The sequence below is a fragment of the Raphanus sativus genome, unplaced genomic scaffold, assembly GCF_000801105.2.
Source record: "Raphanus sativus cultivar WK10039 unplaced genomic scaffold, ASM80110v3 Scaffold1850, whole genome shotgun sequence".
Lineage (NCBI taxonomy): Eukaryota > Viridiplantae > Streptophyta > Magnoliopsida > Brassicales > Brassicaceae > Raphanus > Raphanus sativus.
Genome location: NW_026617159.1, coordinates 1 through 18893, shown reverse-complemented (window position 1 = coordinate 18893; position 18893 = coordinate 1). Strand labels below are relative to the sequence as shown.

Genomic DNA, 18893 nt, shown 5'->3' with positions numbered 1-18893 from the left:
GACAGACATTTACCCTAAAAATTAGCTATTTAAGTTTTCTTAATTTATTTATGAAAATCATGATAATATTTGAAATTTCAATTAATTGTTTTTATTAATAGTTAAATAAACTGAAAATATTCTATTTAAATGTTTGAGTACTGAAAATAGCTTTATGTTTTATTAAATCTGATTTTTAATCATATAAACTAAAATATTATAAAAGATAAATGTATTATAGTTTTTGATATAAAATTGTATAAAACCTATAAACTGAATCAAATCAAAGTAGATATGGTTTTAAATTTTAATATGGTAATTAAATTTTATAAATGGAAATAACAAAAGTTGTCAAAAAAACGGAAATAACAAAAACCTATAAGACCAAACCAAAACAGGACCTGAACAACCCTGCTTATTTATATATATCAAAGCTTTACATTAAGCTAATGATGCAAATCGTGAAGGACAAGTAACAATGGTGGAGTCGTCGTTAATACCCGGCTTGGTGGACAACGTAGCAGAGCTGTGCCTCTCCCGAGTCCCGCGCTCTAGCTTTCAGATCATATCTCAGGTGTGCTGGCGATGGAGAAGGTTCCTCCGGAGCGAGCATTACGCGGCCGTTCGAAAGTTGACGGGATCGGTAGAGGAGTTAATGTGTGTTCTAGTGAGTTTCGAGTCCTGGGAAGTTTACGACGGCTCGGGTAACAAACTGGGGTGCATCCCTCCCGTCCCTGGGCCTTTGAAGGTACGTTCCGGCCTCGTGGTGAGCGATGGTGGAAAGATCGTGTTCATCGGTGGAAGATATAATAAAACTGCTTCGGCCGATGTTTACGAGTTCAATCCTGCAACTAACAGGTCTGAATCTCTCTGATCAATTTTGTTTATGACATTAGGGTTTCTATTCTTAGTGGTTCTTGTTTGTTGATAAAAACAGGTGGAGAAAACTGGCAGACATGAACTTACCGCGTTACAACTTTGCATATGCTGAAGTGGAAGGCCTTTTGTATGTGATACGAGGTTACTCTACAGATGATGTTAGCATTCTCAACGCGGAAGTATACAACCCTAAAACTAACCAATGGAGCCTCATGGATTGTCCACAGCGTCCCAACTTTAGTCCTGCCTTCGCATTCTCCTTCAATTCGAAACTCTTCATTGTAGGTGGGATTAATAAGAGACAGCTGAAAGTATATTATATATAGATTTCAAGTATATTATATATAGATTTCAAGTTAATCTTTCTTACATAATTTGATGATGATCATCTTTTTTTTTCAGGCAATAGATCAAGGTTCATTGACATATATGACCCCAGAAAGAAGACATGGGAAGAGTTAGACTCGGGGCAAACACTGGATGTGTACTCCTACACTGTTGTTAGGAACAAAGTGTATTTCTTTGACCATAACAAGCCGGGACTGGGAGTGTTTGATCCAGAGAAAAATTCTTGGAGCTCTGTACTAGATGTGCCTTCTAGGAATGAGCATGGTTTAAGGTTCTGTCTAGGGCAATGGAACAATAAGGTTACCCTGTTTCCAATGGGATCTGAGGCCTTAAGTGGTGACCTTGTTGAAGAGGACGCGTCCAGGTGGAGAGCCACACCGATTATACTATCTGGTTATCACGCCACCAGTGTTCTCATCAACTTTTGAGTTTGCAAAATGTGTATAACGTTTTGGGGTTGTTAGCTTTGTGGTTAGCCCTCAGCTCTGTCAATAATACATCTAATCTATTAAGAAAGGCTCTCTTATATTTATATTCGTTGGCTTGGTTTGTCTGTCCTCCCCCTAAACTATGTTGGTTTGTACTTTGGGAATATTACTTGAACTTGGAGTATGTTGTGTCCACTTTTTTGGACCTTTGAAGCAAATAAAATAAAGTTGATGTGGAGGATTAGTGTTACCTGCCCATGTGATGTGAGTGGGCAATACAAACCAAGTTAAGATAAATTATGGTTTCAGTGATTTATCTAGTCATCATATTTTATATACAGTTCCAGGTTTTTTTGCAACTCAGAGAATAAAACAAATCGATCGTGGTTTTTTACAGTTAATGTGTACTATAGAACATTTTTTAATTTTTATTATTGAAAAAAGACAAGGAAAGGAAAACTTTTTTAATATTTGAGAAAAGAAAACAAATCGACCGTGATACGATTCGGTCGTCCACTATCTTTATAAAATCTATCTTATTAAAACAGAAACATTCTGTTGGACCTAACATTTATTTTGTAAGATTTTAAATTAAATACACCTTTATACTTTATAGTTAAACCTACATTAAATCACTAATGTTCATTTCTTTATACTACTATCCATGTTTCCAAACAATATACTTATTTCTTTATACTACTATCAATGTTTCCAAACAATATATTTTTATACTACTATCAATGTTTCCAAACAATACAATAATTAATCTTAGTTATTTTATATATATCATTTTCTCTTTAAAATTTTGTAGAAACGTTATAATTTCATAAATTGCCAAAATAATAAACTTTAAATTTGGATTATAAGATTACAAATTATGAAACTATTACAATTTAAATCCAATTAGATTACATATCGGTCATCCATCAGTTCAATCGGTTAGTCTCGGATTTTAGTGATTTTTTTAAATATGTATATTTTAAAAACCTAAATTGAATTGTCAGATCTCCGGATTAACCGGTATAATCACAATCGGGTTGAATTTAAAAACACTGATTTAAATGCAAAAAAAATACTTTAAATACACACTCTTTAAAAATTACCAAAACATTTGTTAAATTATTAGTGAGATTTTTCATCGTAAAATATTCCGCGCTTCCAAAGCGCGGGTCAAAATCTAGTTCAATTTAAATGACAGTGGTTTTGATACACTGTCATCGTTGGCTTATTTCCACTCTTCTGCGAATTGCAACTTGTGGTAAAAAAATACTTGCGTAGCTCGAAGATCTTCCTGAATGGGTTCTCTCAACTTGCCTCACGCTTCATCGTTCAAGGTTCTTTCTCTAATATTTTTTTCTTCTAATTTGCAAAATCCAGATCAATTAATCATCATGATAAATTCATTATTTTGGTGTGTAATCAGGGAGGAAGTGAAACGTTTCTCCGGAATGTTCTTGAAAGTATACTGAAAACGTATTTGATGAAGAATCCGACAGTGAAGACGATATGGGAACTAGTTCAGTCGATGGACAACGAAAAAATATGCTACGATCACTTCACTTTCAGGACATTTAAGGTACAACTTTTACTCTTGTAGATTTGGTGAAACTAGTTGTGCAAATTGATCTTTATTTTTTTTAGAAAAAAAAATTGATTTTTACTCTTTGGGGGTATTCTTTTTTTCTTTTAGGTAGATGGTTATGGAATAGATTCCTTGTCGAGTTTTTTCATGGATTATGGATACAAAATTGGAGGCGAACTTGAATTTTCAAAGAACAAATCAAAAGTTAAATGGTTTTCTCCTCCGGATGTTCACGTCCCTCATGACGGTCACGGTCTAACCAACGGCCCTTTGCCACGAATCGTTATAGCTGAGGTTCTTCTGGACCAACTAAGCCCTGAATCACAGGTATTAATTAATGTATCTCTTGCCTAATATTGTTATTATATGTTTTGAGATATCAATTTCTGATATTTAGTCCTAGTTTATGCTTTAATTAGGGGGTAATAAGAAAGTACTTGAAACCAGAAGGTGGTAAGCAAGCGGTTCTGTCAAGTACTTTGGGGTCCTTAATATGGGAGAAGCCTACATGGAACGACTTCAAGCAACTCGCAAAGTATATGTTATAACTTTCTAATCAATAACCAAATATCTTTTTACAGTTAACACTTCTGAATTGTATATATTTGTGTGAATGGTAAAGAGAAAACGAATTTGCGGCATGGACGCTTATCCACGGCTACACAATGAACCATCTTGCATTTTCGGTTCATCGATTCAAACACCAGTTCAGTGACATTAAGTTCATCAAACAGTATCTTGAAGAAAAGGAATTCAAACTTAACACTGACGGGGGAGTTATCAAAGGTTTGTTTTACTAATTAAAATAGCTTTTATGATATTAACCGTTATTTAATTGGAATGAAAAATATTATTTCAGTGAGTCAAGATGGTCTACTGTTACAAGTATCGTCTATCGCGGACAAACTTGCGGTTGAATTTGCTGACGGAGTAGCTGAAACAATCCCGGCTTCTTACATTGAGTTTACTCAACGTCTAGTTCTTCCACAGTTCAAAGATGTGCCGTTTGATGAGGTAATGAAAATTGAAACGAAACTTATTAAATAAATAAGCTTTTCACGCTGTTTTATATTAACCAGCCATTGCTCATCTTCTTGGTGATACACAGATTAAAGAGTTCCACAGACGTGAAGGCTTTGAGCTTGATAACGCCAGCAACATAATGGAAAGTACCCGTTTCACAGCACCAGTGTGAAACAAGACTTGTCTTGTTCGGCTCAGTATGCCAAATGTGTGCATGTATTTGTGTGTTTATGTATGAGTGAGCTTGTGACCTTGATTCCGATCGGTAACAATAATGTATAATCGTGGAATGGCAGAAAATATAATTAAGTTATGAAATAATTTAAAATCTACATAATAAAATAACAGAATAATTTTTAATTAGTACGATTGATAATTTTGCATAACGATGGCGTGTTAATTAACTAAACTAAAATTTCACTTGTTTTATACATCAATTTATTTATCATAAAATATTAAAATATTGGTAATTAAGCGTGAAATAATGTGCGTTGTTATACATTAATTAATTTTTTTATTATTTTTTGGCTCAAAATACATTAATTAATATATCAGGTCCTTTGAAATCAATTTTACTTCAGACAAAAACCTAATCACTTCAGGCAGTTTGGTTCAAGTTTAGTCGTTAAGTCAATTGCTAAACGACAAAAGCAGGCCAGTGACGAGATTTCTCAATCACCGTCTTTCCGACCAAACCATCAATTCAAAGAAACCCAGGTTCCTCCGTCAAAAAAATGGCCGAACTCAACAGGACTCCAGCTCAGCACGAAGAAGAGCAAGAAGTGTGGAGCTGGGGGGCAGGTACGGACGGCCAGTTAGGGACTGCCAAGCTGCAAGACGAGCATCTCCCTCAGCTTCTCTCGCTGACGTCACTTCCTTCCATATCGATGCTCGCCTGCGGCGGCGCTCACGTCATCGCCTTGACTTCTGGTTAGACTCCGATTTAAGGAATGTCAAATTGACTAACTTTTATATATAAAGTCTGCTCCTTTATCTCTTGCAGGTGGTAAGGTGTTCACATGGGGAAGAGGAAACTCTGGTCAATTAGGACATGGGGACAACCTCAACACTTATCTTCCAAAGCCACTCTCTTTCTTCCACGACGGCGACTATGTTATATCTCAAGCTTCAGCCGGATGGAGCCACTCTGCTTTTGTTTCAGGTTTAACTTTTTTTAAAAATGATGTTTTGTAACTCTGCTTAGGAGACAAAAAGAGATTGATTGATCTCCCTTTTTTGTGTGATTGTAGATTCTGGTTGCCTTTTTACATGTGGGAATGGTTCGTTTGGTCAGCTTGGTCATGGTGATAACATGTCACTTACCTCTCCAGCGAAAGTCTCTTACTTTGTTGATAAGTGTGTGAAGATGGTAGCTTGTGGTATGCGGCATTCACTTGTCTTGTTCGCAGGTAAAAACAAACATCTGATTCACCGGTTTTGCAAGAAAAAATGTTTCTCCGTTTGATTTATCTTTGCGTTCTTCAGGGAATCAAGTTTGCGGATTCGGATCTGGAAAACGAGGACAGCTTGGCGTCTCATCAGACACAAAAAAATCAGTTAATCTCCCATGTGTTGTCTCTGGACTAGAAGATGTTGAGGTTGTTCGTATAGCAGCAAATGGAGATCACAGTGCAGCTATATCTGGTTGGTTAATCCTTAAAAGTCTCTCTCAAGTCTCATATATTTGTTAAACCGGGGTCTTCTGATGTGCTTGACCAGCTGATGGACAGTTGTACACTTGGGGAAGAGGATTCTGTGGTAGCCCTGATGTTCAAACCCCTAAGTGTTTGCATTCATCTCAATCTTTCAGAGAAGTTGCTTTAGGATGGAATCATGCTTTACTTCTAACCGGTAATTTCTATTGTTGATGCATCAGTAACTTCCATTAGCTCTCACTGAACTCATTCCTCTGTGTTATGGGACTTGTTGAAACAGTTGATGGCAAAGTGTTCAAGCTTGGTAACACTCTTAATAAACAATCGGAGAAGCAACAGCTGCGAGAAGATTCCTCTGAAACTCTCTTGGAGAAAGTTCCCGGTTTTGATGGAGTTGAAGTTCTGCAAATTGCAGCAGGAGCAGAGCATTCTGCTGCTGTAACAGGTAAATGAGGAGGGAGGGGGACATTTCATCTCTTTGTTTATACAGACTTTCTGAGTTAAAAAAAACAACCTGTGAATATGCATTGCAGAGAGTGGAGAAGTTCAGACATGGGGATGGGGTGAGCATGGCCAGCTAGGTCTTGGAGACACCAATGATCAGAACAATCCTCAACTGGTGAGCCTAGGAAGTATAGACATGCATGCGAAAGATATCAAAGTATATTGCGGAAGTGGTTTTACCTATGTAGTAAGGCGAAAACAACAGCAGCTTTCTTCTTCTTCACCAACATCATCATAGAATATAGATGTATTATAATCTAAAGTTTGTAACCATTATCAGTGCAAGAATTCAATTATTTGCATGATTCTCGTCAGAGGAAACATAATGGGTGTTGTATCATTTCAAATGATGGAAAATTTGAGATATACAGATTTTCCTTACTTTATTGTTTAGTAAAAGATATAAAAAAAAAAACTATCTACTGCTTGCCTTGGCTACCTAACTCTACATGAAAGTGAAAATCCACCGTAAGTGACAATGGGTCTAAGTGGGTGAACATTCCACTGGCCATCAATAATAAACTTAATCTGCGGTGACAATGCAGATGCTGTGTTGATTAAATGATCTAACCTCATATCTTCGAGGATATAGCGCTTCAGCGATACTGGTACAATGCCCGAAGCTACCAGTACAAAGACCGGTTCACAAATCCAAGAAAGAAACTAGAACGAAACCACATAGATAATCAAACTACAAGTATAATAAGATCCCTACTGATGAAAATGATCATACTGATGGCCGCAAAAGTTCATACATAGCAAAAGAGCAATTCACAAAAGTTCCAAACTCCGAGATAAGGCTGAGTTATAGCGGAAAACAAGGAGAGACCGCACGCACTCAAAAGCCATAAAAGAGGTAGCAAAGCTAAGACGCAACACTAACATTAGAGTCTTGGTGGTTGTTGTTGTTGTTGTACGAATGGCCATTTCCTCCACCACCACCACCACCACGTCCCCTTCCTCTGTTGTTGTAATAGCTCCTTTGGTACCCGTTTCCACCGGCATTATCATAAGATTCAAACCTCCCATTCGAGTATCCACCACCACCTCGACCTCCGCGGGGGGCATTGGAATGGCCTCGTCTAGCACCTCTATGACCTCTCTGGTTCTGGTGGGATCCACGAGGCACATACTGTTGTTGTTGTTGATAATCTCTCTTTGACCTCCCTCCTTCCACCTGAGTATAGCCTTGTTCCTGCTGCCCCTGTACCACCTCTCCTTCCGTCACTACTGACTCATCCTTCAAACCCACAGAAAAATCATCAGATTCAGACTCGAGAAATCATCTAAAAGATACTTTTAGAGCTCCGGGATTACCTTTTGTTGCTCATATTGATCATTACCAACAGATTCTTGTACTTTGAAGTTTGACACGTCTTCCTGTAAACCAACAGGGAACATCAGTCTTGCTCAAAACAACACAAGGGACGGATTGTACGTTCTCTACATCACATAACGAGACTCTCAGAAACATCTCTTAAACATTCCCTACAGTGAAGACATATATAGTAACGATTCATAATCCACCACTCGCATGAACAAACCAGCGTACATTGACAAAGCCAAAACTTATTATAAACCAGGATGCACTTCTCTATCCTATCCAAACAACTTAGCCTACTGATGTTCTCATGCCACAAATGGAACTCCAATCTCACCCCAACTAAAGAAAAGAGACCACTAATCTCAACCTTCAGAACAAGTTAGCACTTTGCATCTCACAGAGCAATGAATCATATACATCAAAAGTGCAAACCTTTTGCTCATTATCAGCAGCGACTTGGAACGAACCGAAGTGACCAGCTTCCGCCGCTGCTTCAACCGGCGCCACAACCATCTCCGGTGTAATAGTGAAGTAATTAGACCCCATAATCTTCTTCACTTTCTCTCTCAACGCAGCATCTGAAAACACACACAAACTCAATAAACTAAAACCAAAAACTCAAAAACAAACGAAAGTCGGCATCTTTCTTTCTTACACGAAACGTCACAGTTAGACGCAATCTTCTGATCAGAGTTAGCCAACCAGAGCTTAGCATGCTCCACGCAACGCTCCAAAGCCTTCTCATGAGACAAACCCGAATCCGCAGGCCTAGACACCATCATCCCCCACAGCTTCGAGATCAAGTCCAGATCTTTATCACACAGCAGATCCTCCGTGGACTCATCCGTAACCGTATCGTACACCAAACAGCACCCTCTCTCGTGCCTCCTCGTCATCATAACCGAAGCTAGCTCGCTCGCCGACCTCACGTCGAACAGCGACCCAAAGTACAACAGATTCACTAAATCCTCCAGCTTCTCCTCCTTCGGGGCCACGGCCGGGGCCTCCTCCTCCTCCGTGGTGGTGGTTTGATCGGGGGGAGGAGGAGCGTTGTGAGGAGCGGCGGTGGCGGTGGCGAGGGAGATTTCTTCGGAGACGGCGGAGGAGAGGGGAGAGCGGAGCTTGTCGAGCTCGTCGATGAGGACGAGGACGGAGGGTTTGGAGCGGAGGACTTCTTGCTGCTCCTTGTTTAGGGTTTTCCCCTGGGAGAGTGATTCTTCCATTTGGGTGATTCGGTTGAGTTTCTTGCGGAGGGCGCGGAGGCGTTTGTTGATTAGGGCCATCACTGGTCCTTCTCCCGAGTCTGAGGAAGCTGTCGCGGTAGTTGCCATGGTTGGGTGAGAGAGTGAGTGACCACCGTTGAACAGCGGCGGTGGAGAAATGAGATGGTTTAGGGTTTTTTCTTTGAGAGAGAAATGTGGATAGTTTTCTCCCTATGATATAATTGAGTTCTTATTTATATTTGGATAATTGGATAGATTTACTCTTAATTTCTAGATTAATATTTAATACAGTAATTATTTATTTATCTAAGCAATCTCATTTTCAATTATTTAAACTTTGAGATTTTTTCTAAACTATTTTTTCGCGGATTAGATCTTTTTTTTTTAATCAGTTTAGGAAATTCTTGGAAATGACAAACGAAAGTACACACAGATTATGCAAAATTATTTCTTACAGATGAAGACAAAAGGTTATACAACTGGACAAAAAAATAAAAGTATGTTTCCAAAGGGATAGGTTTGACAACCCACTTTAAGGTGGACCGATGCTGAAACATTCGCTTACATGGGTCTATTATAGAGATATGCATAGTGGATAAGGTCATTAGTATGGTCCAATTTGATTTTTCAGGTTAGTGATGGGTGAATATTTGTATTTCTTTGAAGTGTATGTGTGCGAGTCGTTGTAGGAGACTTCGACAAATATGAATTAGATTTCCTGTACATTGAAGTAACATGGTGTTCTAGCGTTTACATGTATTATAATTTTTCAAGATACTCATTTTACTTCGTCAAAAAAAAAAAAAGATACTCATTTTCATTTACTAGTAACTGTGAGTCTGTGATGTATATAAAACAACAACAGCAATGCGAATGCATGCTCACGCAAATTAACTCATAAAATCCGAATGTTATTTTACAAAGAAATTGCTTATTTACAACAGCAACAACAAAAAAAATCGATCTGCATCCCCGAATATAATGTATTTATGTATTTTATATTATCAAAACTTTTATTGTTTTTTGTATATCAACTCTTTACTAAAGAGCAAGCAATGCTCAAGTACCATGAATCTTGTACCAACTACCAACTCTGATTATCTTCTAGACTGTTTTACAAGGTTCATATCATAATGCTTCACCAATCACTCACCTTACAAGTTACAATAAGACAATCACTCACTACTAGCTAATGTCTTTGCTCTCGAGTATTTGGTTTGCAATGTATCCGCAAAACTCTTTTGCCACTGGAAAACTTAACCAACAAGACAGATGTTCATTAACTAAACATAATGAGAGAGCTTCAAGCAGATAAAAATGATTGCAACTGCTTATTAGGAAAACACTACAACAATATGGTATATAATAATAATATGTACTCACGTCTAGAGGCTAGCACAGGAAGGTACTAAAACGACATGCAACGTTCCATTGTTAGGAGGAAGTTGCAAACGAAGGGGAAACAGCTTGCTGCCGTCTACTGGACTGCGAGTGCACACCACAGCATCCTCCAAGCACGTTTCTTCTCGCAGCGTCCGAGTCAGCTCCGCCACGCTGTTTCCTTTAAACGTGAAAGCATATCCAACGGTTGATTCGTCCTCCACGTGTCCTTCCTCGTCAGCGACGTGGTAGTATATCGTTCTCCCATCCGATTTCGGTGGAGACACAACCGACTGATCAAAATCAAAACTCGTGTCAAGATTGTAATTTCAAACAAAATTGTGAGGGTGTCTTAAAAAATTATAAAAAAGGTACTCACATTTTGATCAGATGTCAGTGAAAGAGAGGACGGAGTGAGCTCTGTCTCCGCCGTGACTTGAGGATTGATCAGGAACTCTTCAACATCCCACGAGATGGAATCCTGAGTAGCTGACAAATGATCGTGCGTGACTGAGTTTCTCCACGGAGGAAGTCCACCGTGAGCTCTTAGATAGTTACCGTAACTGGTCCTGAGCTTGATCTTGGATCCTTCTCTCACCGGTTCCCACTCAACAGACGAGTCGAGAGGACTCGGGTTTAACTGAGACACTTTCTTGCCTGTAGCTCCGAGCAAGAACCGCTCGTTTGAAGCGGTTAGGTATTTACCGTAACAGCTTTTAAGACGGATTACATTGTATGAATCGCGAACCGGTTCGACGGTCCAGCTAGAGTTTTTGGTTGAACCGTTTCTGTTTTGAGTCACGGTTTCTTCGTTGTCGTCTGCTGATAGATACTTGTTGTTGTGGCTGTTACGGATTCGAATAGTTTTAGCTTTCTGGAAAAACTCCATTTCTGATGCTATATCGTTTTGGTTGAAGCGGCTCGTCTTCTGTAAAAAGCAAAGAAAGACTAATGAGTGGGGAATATGTAAGAAGAAGTGAAGATGTGGTCTGTGTATTTATATGTGTATCGGCTTTTGTGGTTAAGCGGACGGATACGAACACGGGACTGGTTAGTGATGTAAAGTAAGCTAGAAAAGTCATGCTTTGCTGTCCGGACTTTACCGCGTTTTAATTCCTATGTCAGCACAATATATAGGCTAGAATGTTCTGTTAGCGTTCAGAACGTGTTGCTTCGCGTGTTTGTAACGAGTCTCACGATTTCAATGCACAATGTTTACGTTTCTGGATTTGCAAACTTCCAATCATGAGGAAGAATCAGTGGCGATAATCCCAAGACACCAACTATATTTTAACATGTGTTTCAGACCAATATCAGAATATTAACATTTCTTTTGGTTTCAGGACTAAAATTTATAAATATTCTAAGAGCATCCGCAACCCAGAACCAACGGTTCGATAACCAAAAACAACTTCTGGAATATTTTATTATTTTTTATTTTCTTCGTCTGAATTAAAAAATATTTTTTTTAAAAAAAAATTGACCAATCGTGTATCGTCACGTGTAATGGAATCCACGAACAGTAACGAACTTGCGCATGAATCAGTACTTATTTACGGCCTGCGAAAGACTTATGGAAGACAGAAATCTTAAAAACAGAATATTATAATATTTTTTCTTCTAAAAAACATTGTTAAGAATTCCTGCCAACTTAGCGTTAGAGGTGCTCTAATGCTTTATAACTTTTGAACTTGGGAGTTAAATCTGAGAAGAAGCAAAATAAAGTTAGTATATAGTTGATAAGAAATATGCATCATGCTGAAAAGATGATCATGGAACCTCTACATTTTTCTATACAATTTATAAGCAATACATAACTAAATATCAATAATTTGAATCTTTGATCTTACGAGAATATGTCTATTATTCTTGGGTCTTTGGGGCAAACCGCAATTTACAGAGAATGTAAGGTCAATTTTTACATTTGACCTATGGCCATAACGAGTTAAATTATTTGTAACAAAGTGCAAAAGCATGTCAAAAGGATGACATGACGATGCTGTTTTTTTTTTTTGGTTCAGTCAATCAAACTTGAAATACGAAGATTCCAACGCCTTTGCTTTCTCACATGCAGTTACGGCAGCTTCTGTATTGCCTTCCATAACGTAACTCTTCTCCTGCTAGACCACATCAACGTTTCATAAACCGTATAATAAACAAATCATTCCATGTATACGTAAAAATGTATCCTGAATCAACAATTATGCACATATATATTGACGTGAGGAATACCAGCAAACGCCACAAGAAAGGAGCACCATCTCTCTGTTTTATTCTCCTCTCCAGTACTTTAATCGCTGCAACAAATTAAGTGTTCAAAATGCAGATCGTTAGCTGAGTAAACGAAAAACAAAGCTGAAGAATAGTGTTTTAGGGAATGTACCACTAGAAGATTTGCCGTTGAGTAACAACACTTTGTACCAGATTTCATTAAAAACATCCATCTGTAAATCCGATGCTCCAATCACCTAGTTTGAGTAGAAAAAGGAGGCCAGATATTTTCATGTATATTCTTCAATAAATATTGTTTTGAAAATTAATATATAGCTTACAAATGCAAGAACATGCACTACCTTATAATCAGCAGCGTCAAAGTCTGGACCGACCAGTTGTAGAGCTTTTTTGTAGTTGCCTTTCCCATATTCATTAACAGCTTCAGCAAGCTGATTTAAATTAAGAGAAACGATCTTATGACATGATAAAAGAACTCAAGTGGTCTAGCTAGTCACATAGTTATAAGTCAATATCAATAAGAACGGACCTGAATGGCTTTCTGCATCAACTGTTGTTTCTTCTTGCTCATATGAGATGTTCTGTTAGAATTAGACGAGTTAATAAACAAAACTTTCATTTGACTAATGTCACAAAAGTGAAAGAAGTACTAACCGGGACTTCAGGCCCTCGAGCAATAAATGTGCCAGTGAAGTGTTTCCAACTCTACTCAACGCCCAAATTATTGTAATATCAAAAAGCCACTCCTGATACCACATTGCCTGAACAATTGTAATCGCGCAAACTTTTAGAAGAAGTGCAAGTAAATGCAAGGCAAAACAGATGAATTACTACTTACTTGATCAGTCAAGCAGTTTGCAAGGATCTTCAGCCTGTCTAAAAACTCGTCTAGTTTATCGCGTGTGTCCAAGCGTAACAACAAACCAAGAGCATCCATATAGACCTGACATTCAATATTACATGTATAAGACATTAGATTGCTTATGGAAGTCCCATGTTCCTTTTTTTAAAAAAAAGGGGAAGAAACATGATAAGGGATACTTACATCTGTAGCAACAGCATCTTCTTTCTCCAGCTCTTTACACATTTGATGATCATATATTTCTTGTACCTTACTTAGAGGTGACCCTCCTTCCAAGTAACAAACAGCTACATGCCACCAATTATGCGAATACCTATTCAAATATTTGTTTATTTATTTATTTATCAAGTAGGTGGTTCCAGAGATGATCAGAAGATGTTTCTAAAGTTATTTGAAAACAGTTTTTATACCTTAAGGAAGAGCAAGAATCCCATGAAGGTGAGCATCCTTCCATGAACTCTACTGCTTCCTTGAAACGACATTCAGTTTGAAGAACATGACATAACTGTCCAAAACATACAAAATGTAAGGTTGCGTATGGATAAAAGGAAATATTACCAAAAGACAAGGGTAGTAAACGTGGAACTCACGCAATGATGAGCCCAAGAGTCGTTTTTGTTGATCTCATATCCTTTCCTAGCAGCTTTTTCAGCTTCTTCTAAATGTCCAAGCTCCAATAATGGGAATGCAAGCATACCATAAGCATAGTCTTGGTCTCTATTCTCCGGTATAATCTACCAAGTGATGTAAACAACAGATAATTGTAGCAAAGATTCCTTGGTTTTAGTTATAAATCACGCAGTAATAATCAGTTTGATCAACATGTGATGTACCTTCTCAAACAGAGGCAAAGAGAGATCAGGTCGACCCATGTAGAAACAGAGTATCTCTACTCTCTTCCAAGATAGCAAATCTCTGGGAAACTTTTTCAGTAACTGCAAACCATAAAGAGTTTACATGAGAGTTAGAATAACTGCTGGAGATCAAGCAGAACTACGAAGAACAAGAAGCCAAGAAGCCAAGAAACATCCTAACCTTAAAGTGCAACTCCAACGCCACGTCTTCGTCCATGTTGTCAGATATCAAGTAATTAACAGCCTTGAAAACTGCTTTCTCATACGGTGTGGCTCTCCCCTAAAAGTAAAACCAGATGAATTTTAGAGCTCAAACCACAATAAACTAATCGCTGATGATAGACAAATGATAGATATAGAGCATATTTCCTACACTTGGAGTTGGAATGAAACATAAACACTAAAGGAGAACAAGATATAGCTTACAAGATGAGTTTCTGCAGCTTTAACATAGGTTTTGGCTCTGGAAACGTCAGAGGAGATAAGGTAATGGGCAGCCAAAACGTTGCTCAAAACACAATCTTTATCATACAACGGTGCTTCAAGAATCACCTTCTTCTCTCTTCCATAGCCAAGAACCTTCATGAGACGTACAAAAAGTGTCAAAAAAATAAAATAAAACGGCACTGACACAAAAGAGAAACGGTAGCAAAAGTATAAGCATACAGTTGAAAAGATAGACGAACCTGGTGAGAATAGGAGTTAATGGCAGCGATGCAATCATCTGAAGAGGTATTGACTTCATAACCCCACCAAACACTTCTGCGTTCCTTTTTGTACTCATGTATCTGACGTTCATCTTCTTTCTGTTGTACCTGAGATACCAAACAGAGTTTGCGCGTGAGGCTACTCGGCGAAAAAGAAAACAGAATTCTCTAGACAGAGTGATAATATGTGATGCAAGGATTTTTCCTTGGGTGACAAGTGACAAGACTTACATAGTTATATTTTCATCTTTTCGGGGTGCAAAACACACCATTATCATATCAATAAAGGGCTACTAATCACACTTGCATAGTTTTTATTTTTGAAACTAACACTTACATAGTTACATAGTTATATTTCCGTTAATACCGTTTTAAATTTCTGATTAATTTTTTTTTAAACTAACACTTGCATAGTTACATAGTTATATTTCCGTTAATACCGTTTTAAATTTCTGATTAGCGACTAATCTCTCAGTTAGGCGACTGTACATAATGGCCTAAAGCCCTTGCTTCATGCATGAGACTTAAAGCAAGGATCGGTCATGCATTATGCATGCATCTGTTATTTCCGTATTACGGAACGTTGCAAGAACAAATAAGAAGGCAAATGAAATTAGCCAAAAGAGAGAGAACGACATCGTAACCGAAGAAAGATCACTTACCATGCATTTCAACGACATGGACACATCCTGAGTAACATAACATGCAGCCTTCATATTTGATCAATCTGCAGGATAAAACAAAAACTTGATTTTGCAGAAACTTGAGAAGTCCCGTTGGGTATTTATTGACTTTAGTATATGGGCAGAGGAAGGGGGGCATAGCTTGTGGATATACACGAAGGAATTAATTTTATATTGCATTGCTTTTGAAATTTCTGTAAATAGTGTATAGAAGTTTTATATTAATAAAACGTGGGAATAAGGAGGACTATTGCAAAAGAAGCAATTACTTGGAAAACGATACCATGAACCCGTACACTATCCAACCTCCAAAGCAACCCAATCTCCAGCACATCATGTGTAGGCATGGAATTATTCCTTTTTTAGGCATGGCACGGCATGGAATTATTCATTTCTATTATATAATCTATAATCTATATATTATGTACAATAATATTACCTTTGTAGCAGCAAAGTATTTTCCCACACTAATTATTTTGATTTTTGTAATATTAGTTGCAATAATATTACCATAAATGTTCAATTTTAATTTATTCCTTGCTATTTCTCATCTTCCTTTTTCATTCACTTAAGAGAAGGCTTAATTTACTGAAGGAACATTCCACCTAGATGGGGATAAGATTTAGGTATAACTAGATGAAAACAACTAAAGTGCTAGTGGTCTAATGGTACTATAAAAGTTTGTTTTTTATGCATTTTGGATTTAAATCACCTGTTGCACAAAAAAAAAGAGGATTCAAATCACCTTCCGAGAAAATGTTACTTTTTAAACCAGAAGTTTAAATACTTAATTTCAGATATGTGAAAATTCTGGACATAAGATTTGGATTCGTGGTTGTAAAAATAGAATATATATATTTTTTCAAAAAAAAAAATAGAATATATTAAATTAGCACGAGGTCATCTGTATATTTGTTCAAGGCTTCAAGCCCAGTTTGGATAATACTATCTACTGCTTGCCTTGGCTACCTAACTCTACATGAAAGTGAAAATCCACCGTAAGTGACAATGGGTCTAAGTGGGTGAACATTCCACTGGCCATCAATAATAAACTTAATCTGCGGTGACAATGCAGATGCTGTGTTGATTAAATGATCTAACCTCATATCTTCGAGGATATAGCGCTTCAGCGATACTGGTACAATGCCCGAAGCTACCAGTACAAAGACCGGTTCACAAATCCAAGAAAGAAGACTAGAACGAAACCACATAGATAATCAAACTACAAGTATAATAAGATCCCTACTGATGAAAATGATCATACTGATGGCCGCAAAAGTTCATACATAGCAAAAGAGCAATTCACAAAAGTTCCAAACTCCGAGATAAGGCTGAGTTATAGCGGAAAACAAGGAGAGACCGCACGCACTCAAAAGCCATAAAAGAGGTAGCAAAGCTAAGACGCAACACTAACATTAGAGTCTTGGTGGTTGTTGTTGTTGTTGTACGAATGGCCATTTCCTCCACCACCACCACCACCACGTCCCCTTCCTCTGTTGTTGTAATAGCTCCTTTGGTACCCGTTTCCACCGGCATTATCATAAGATTCAAACCTCCCATTCGAGTATCCACCACCACCTCGACCTCCGCGGGGGGCATTGGAATGGCCTCGTCTAGCACCTCTATGACCTCTCTGGTTCTGGTGGGATCCACGAGGCACATACTGTTGTTGTTGTTGATAATCTCTCTTTGACCTCCCTCCTTCCACCTGAGTATAGCCTTGTTCCTGCTGCCCCTGTACCACCTCTCCTTCCGTCACTACTGACTCATCCTTCAAACCCACAGAAAAATCATCAGATTCAGACTCGAGAAATCATCTAAAAGATACTTTTAGAGCTCCGGGATTACCTTTTGTTGCTCATATTGATCATTACCAACAGATTCTTGTACTTTGAAGTTTGACACGTCTTCCTGTAAACCAACAGGGAACATCAGTCTTGCTCAAAACAACACAAGGGACGGATTGTACGTTCTCTACATCACATAACGAGACTCTCAGAAACATCTCTTAAACATTCCCTACAGTGAAGACATATATAGTAACGATTCATAATCCACCACTCGCATGAACAAACCAGCGTACATTGACAAAGCCAAAACTTATTATAAACCAGGATGCACTTCTCTATCCTATCCAAACAACTTAGCCTACTGATGTTCTCATGCCACAAATGGAACTCCAATCTCACCCCAACTAAAGAAAAGAGACCACTAATCTCAACCTTCAGAACAAGTTAGCACTTTGCATCTCACAGAGCAATGAATCATATACATCAAAAGTGCAAACCTTTTGCTCATTATCAGCAGCGACTTGGAACGAACCGAAGTGACCAGCTTCCGCCGCTGCTTCAACCGGCGCCACAACCATCTCCGGTGTAATAGTGAAGTAATTAGACCCCATAATCTTCTTCACTTTCTCTCTCAACGCAGCATCTGAAAACACACACAAACTCAATAAACTAAAACCAAAAACTCAAAAACAAACGAAAGTCGGCATCTTTCTTTCTTACACGAAACGTCACAGTTAGACGCAATCTTCTGATCAGAGTTAGCCAACCAGAGCTTAGCATGCTCCACGCAACGCTCCAAAGCCTTCTCATGAGACAAACCCGAATCCGCAGGCCTAGACACCATCATCCCCCACAGCTTCGAGATCAAGTCCAGATCTTTATCACACAGCAGATCCTCCGTGGACTCATCCGTAACCGTATCGTACACCAAACAGCACCCTCTCTCGTGCCTCCTCGTCATCATAACCGAAGCTAGCTCGCTCGCCGACCTCACGTCGAACAGCGACCCAAAGTACAACAGATTCACTAAATCCTCCAGCTTCTCCTCCTTCGGGGCCACGGCCGGGGCCTCCTCCTCCTCCGTGGTGGTGGTTTGATCGGGGGGAGGAGGAGCGTTGTGAGGAGCGGCGGTGGCGGTGGCGAGGGAGATTTCTTCGGAGACGGCGGAGGAGAGGGGAGAGCGGAGCTTGTCGAGCTCGTCGATGAGGACGAGGACGGAGGGTTTGGAGCGGAGGACTTCTTGCTGCTCCTTGTTTAGGGTTTTGCCGAGGGAGATGGATTCTTCCATTTGGGCGATTCGGTTGAGTTTCTTGCGGAGGGCGCGGAGGCGTTTGTTGATTAGGGCCATCACTGGTCCTTCTCCCGAGTCTGAGGAAGCTGTCGCGGTAGTTGCCATGGTTGGGTGAGAGAGTGAGTGACCACCGTTGAACAGCGGCGGTG

The 18893-nt window shown here is 38.8% G+C and overlaps 7 protein-coding genes across 9 annotated transcripts; 3 read left to right on the top strand and 4 right to left on the bottom strand.

The window, feature by feature from the left end:
- The first annotated feature begins 407 nt into the window (after positions 1-407).
- Positions 408-1738, top strand: LOC108819753 (putative F-box/kelch-repeat protein At1g27420). The gene is made up of 3 exons (XM_056999475.1): positions 408-837; positions 917-1143; positions 1261-1738. Exons 1-3 carry the CDS (start codon positions 458-460, stop codon positions 1632-1634), a joined length of 981 nt encoding a protein of 326 aa, XP_056855455.1. The 5' UTR covers positions 408-457; the 3' UTR covers positions 1635-1738.
- Positions 1739-2813: 1075 nt separating this feature from the next.
- LOC108822409 (uncharacterized) lies at positions 2814-4567 on the top strand. Its single transcript, XM_018595478.2, has 7 exons — positions 2814-2968; positions 3058-3210; positions 3325-3543; positions 3636-3751; positions 3839-4002; positions 4076-4230; positions 4325-4567. The coding sequence occupies exons 1-7, from the start codon at positions 2930-2932 to the stop codon at positions 4409-4411; spliced, it is 933 nt and encodes a 310-aa protein (XP_018450980.1). The 5' UTR covers positions 2814-2929; the 3' UTR covers positions 4412-4567.
- A 255-nt stretch (positions 4568-4822) lies between these two features.
- On the top strand, positions 4823-6816 carry LOC108822408 (ultraviolet-B receptor UVR8). Its single transcript, XM_018595477.2, has 7 exons — positions 4823-5169; positions 5243-5401; positions 5490-5648; positions 5725-5883; positions 5959-6090; positions 6175-6339; positions 6428-6816. The coding sequence occupies exons 1-7, from the start codon at positions 4974-4976 to the stop codon at positions 6634-6636; spliced, it is 1179 nt and encodes a 392-aa protein (XP_018450979.1). The 5' UTR covers positions 4823-4973; the 3' UTR covers positions 6637-6816.
- A 297-nt stretch (positions 6817-7113) lies between these two features.
- Positions 7114-9118, bottom strand: LOC130504873 (uncharacterized; the record flags this gene model as incomplete). The annotated part of the gene is given in 4 exon segments (XM_056999480.1): positions 7114-7638; positions 7716-7778; positions 8155-8300; positions 8378-9118. Coding segments are annotated over 4 exon segments (1260 nt in total). The 3' UTR covers positions 7114-7263.
- A 693-nt stretch (positions 9119-9811) lies between these two features.
- LOC130504872 (uncharacterized) lies at positions 9812-12030 on the bottom strand. 2 transcript variants are annotated; one of them, XM_056999478.1, is made up of 3 exons: positions 10705-12030; positions 10329-10618; positions 9812-10200 (listed from the first exon to the last, which is right to left on the bottom strand). In XM_056999478.1, the coding sequence occupies exons 1-2, from the start codon at positions 11212-11214 to the stop codon at positions 10331-10333; spliced, it is 798 nt and encodes a 265-aa protein (XP_056855458.1). In that variant the 5' UTR covers positions 11215-12030; the 3' UTR covers positions 9812-10200; positions 10329-10330. The 2 variants fall into 2 exon arrangements, with proteins under 2 accessions (XP_056855458.1, XP_056855459.1); XM_056999479.1 differs by having other exon boundaries at positions 9812-10192.
- Positions 12031-12164: 134 nt separating this feature from the next.
- LOC130504871 (uncharacterized) lies at positions 12165-15827 on the bottom strand. Of its 2 annotated transcripts, none has more exons than XM_056999476.1 (15): positions 15643-15827; positions 14960-15088; positions 14700-14852; positions 14455-14553; positions 14253-14354; positions 14010-14153; positions 13830-13924; positions 13603-13732; positions 13396-13500; positions 13212-13318; positions 13087-13138; positions 12899-12988; positions 12709-12793; positions 12558-12622; positions 12165-12445 (listed from the first exon to the last, which is right to left on the bottom strand). In XM_056999476.1, the coding sequence occupies exons 1-15, from the start codon at positions 15694-15696 to the stop codon at positions 12347-12349; spliced, it is 1509 nt and encodes a 502-aa protein (XP_056855456.1). In that variant the 5' UTR covers positions 15697-15827; the 3' UTR covers positions 12165-12346. The 2 variants fall into 2 exon arrangements, with proteins under 2 accessions (XP_056855456.1, XP_056855457.1); XM_056999477.1 differs by having other exon boundaries at positions 12165-12442; positions 15643-15825.
- A 1082-nt stretch (positions 15828-16909) lies between these two features.
- Positions 16910-18887, bottom strand: LOC130504874 (uncharacterized). The gene is made up of 4 exons (XM_056999481.1): positions 18174-18887; positions 17951-18096; positions 17512-17574; positions 16910-17434 (listed from the first exon to the last, which is right to left on the bottom strand). The coding sequence occupies exons 1-4, from the start codon at positions 18847-18849 to the stop codon at positions 17060-17062; spliced, it is 1260 nt and encodes a 419-aa protein (XP_056855461.1). The 5' UTR covers positions 18850-18887; the 3' UTR covers positions 16910-17059.
- Positions 18888-18893: the final 6 nt, after the last annotated feature.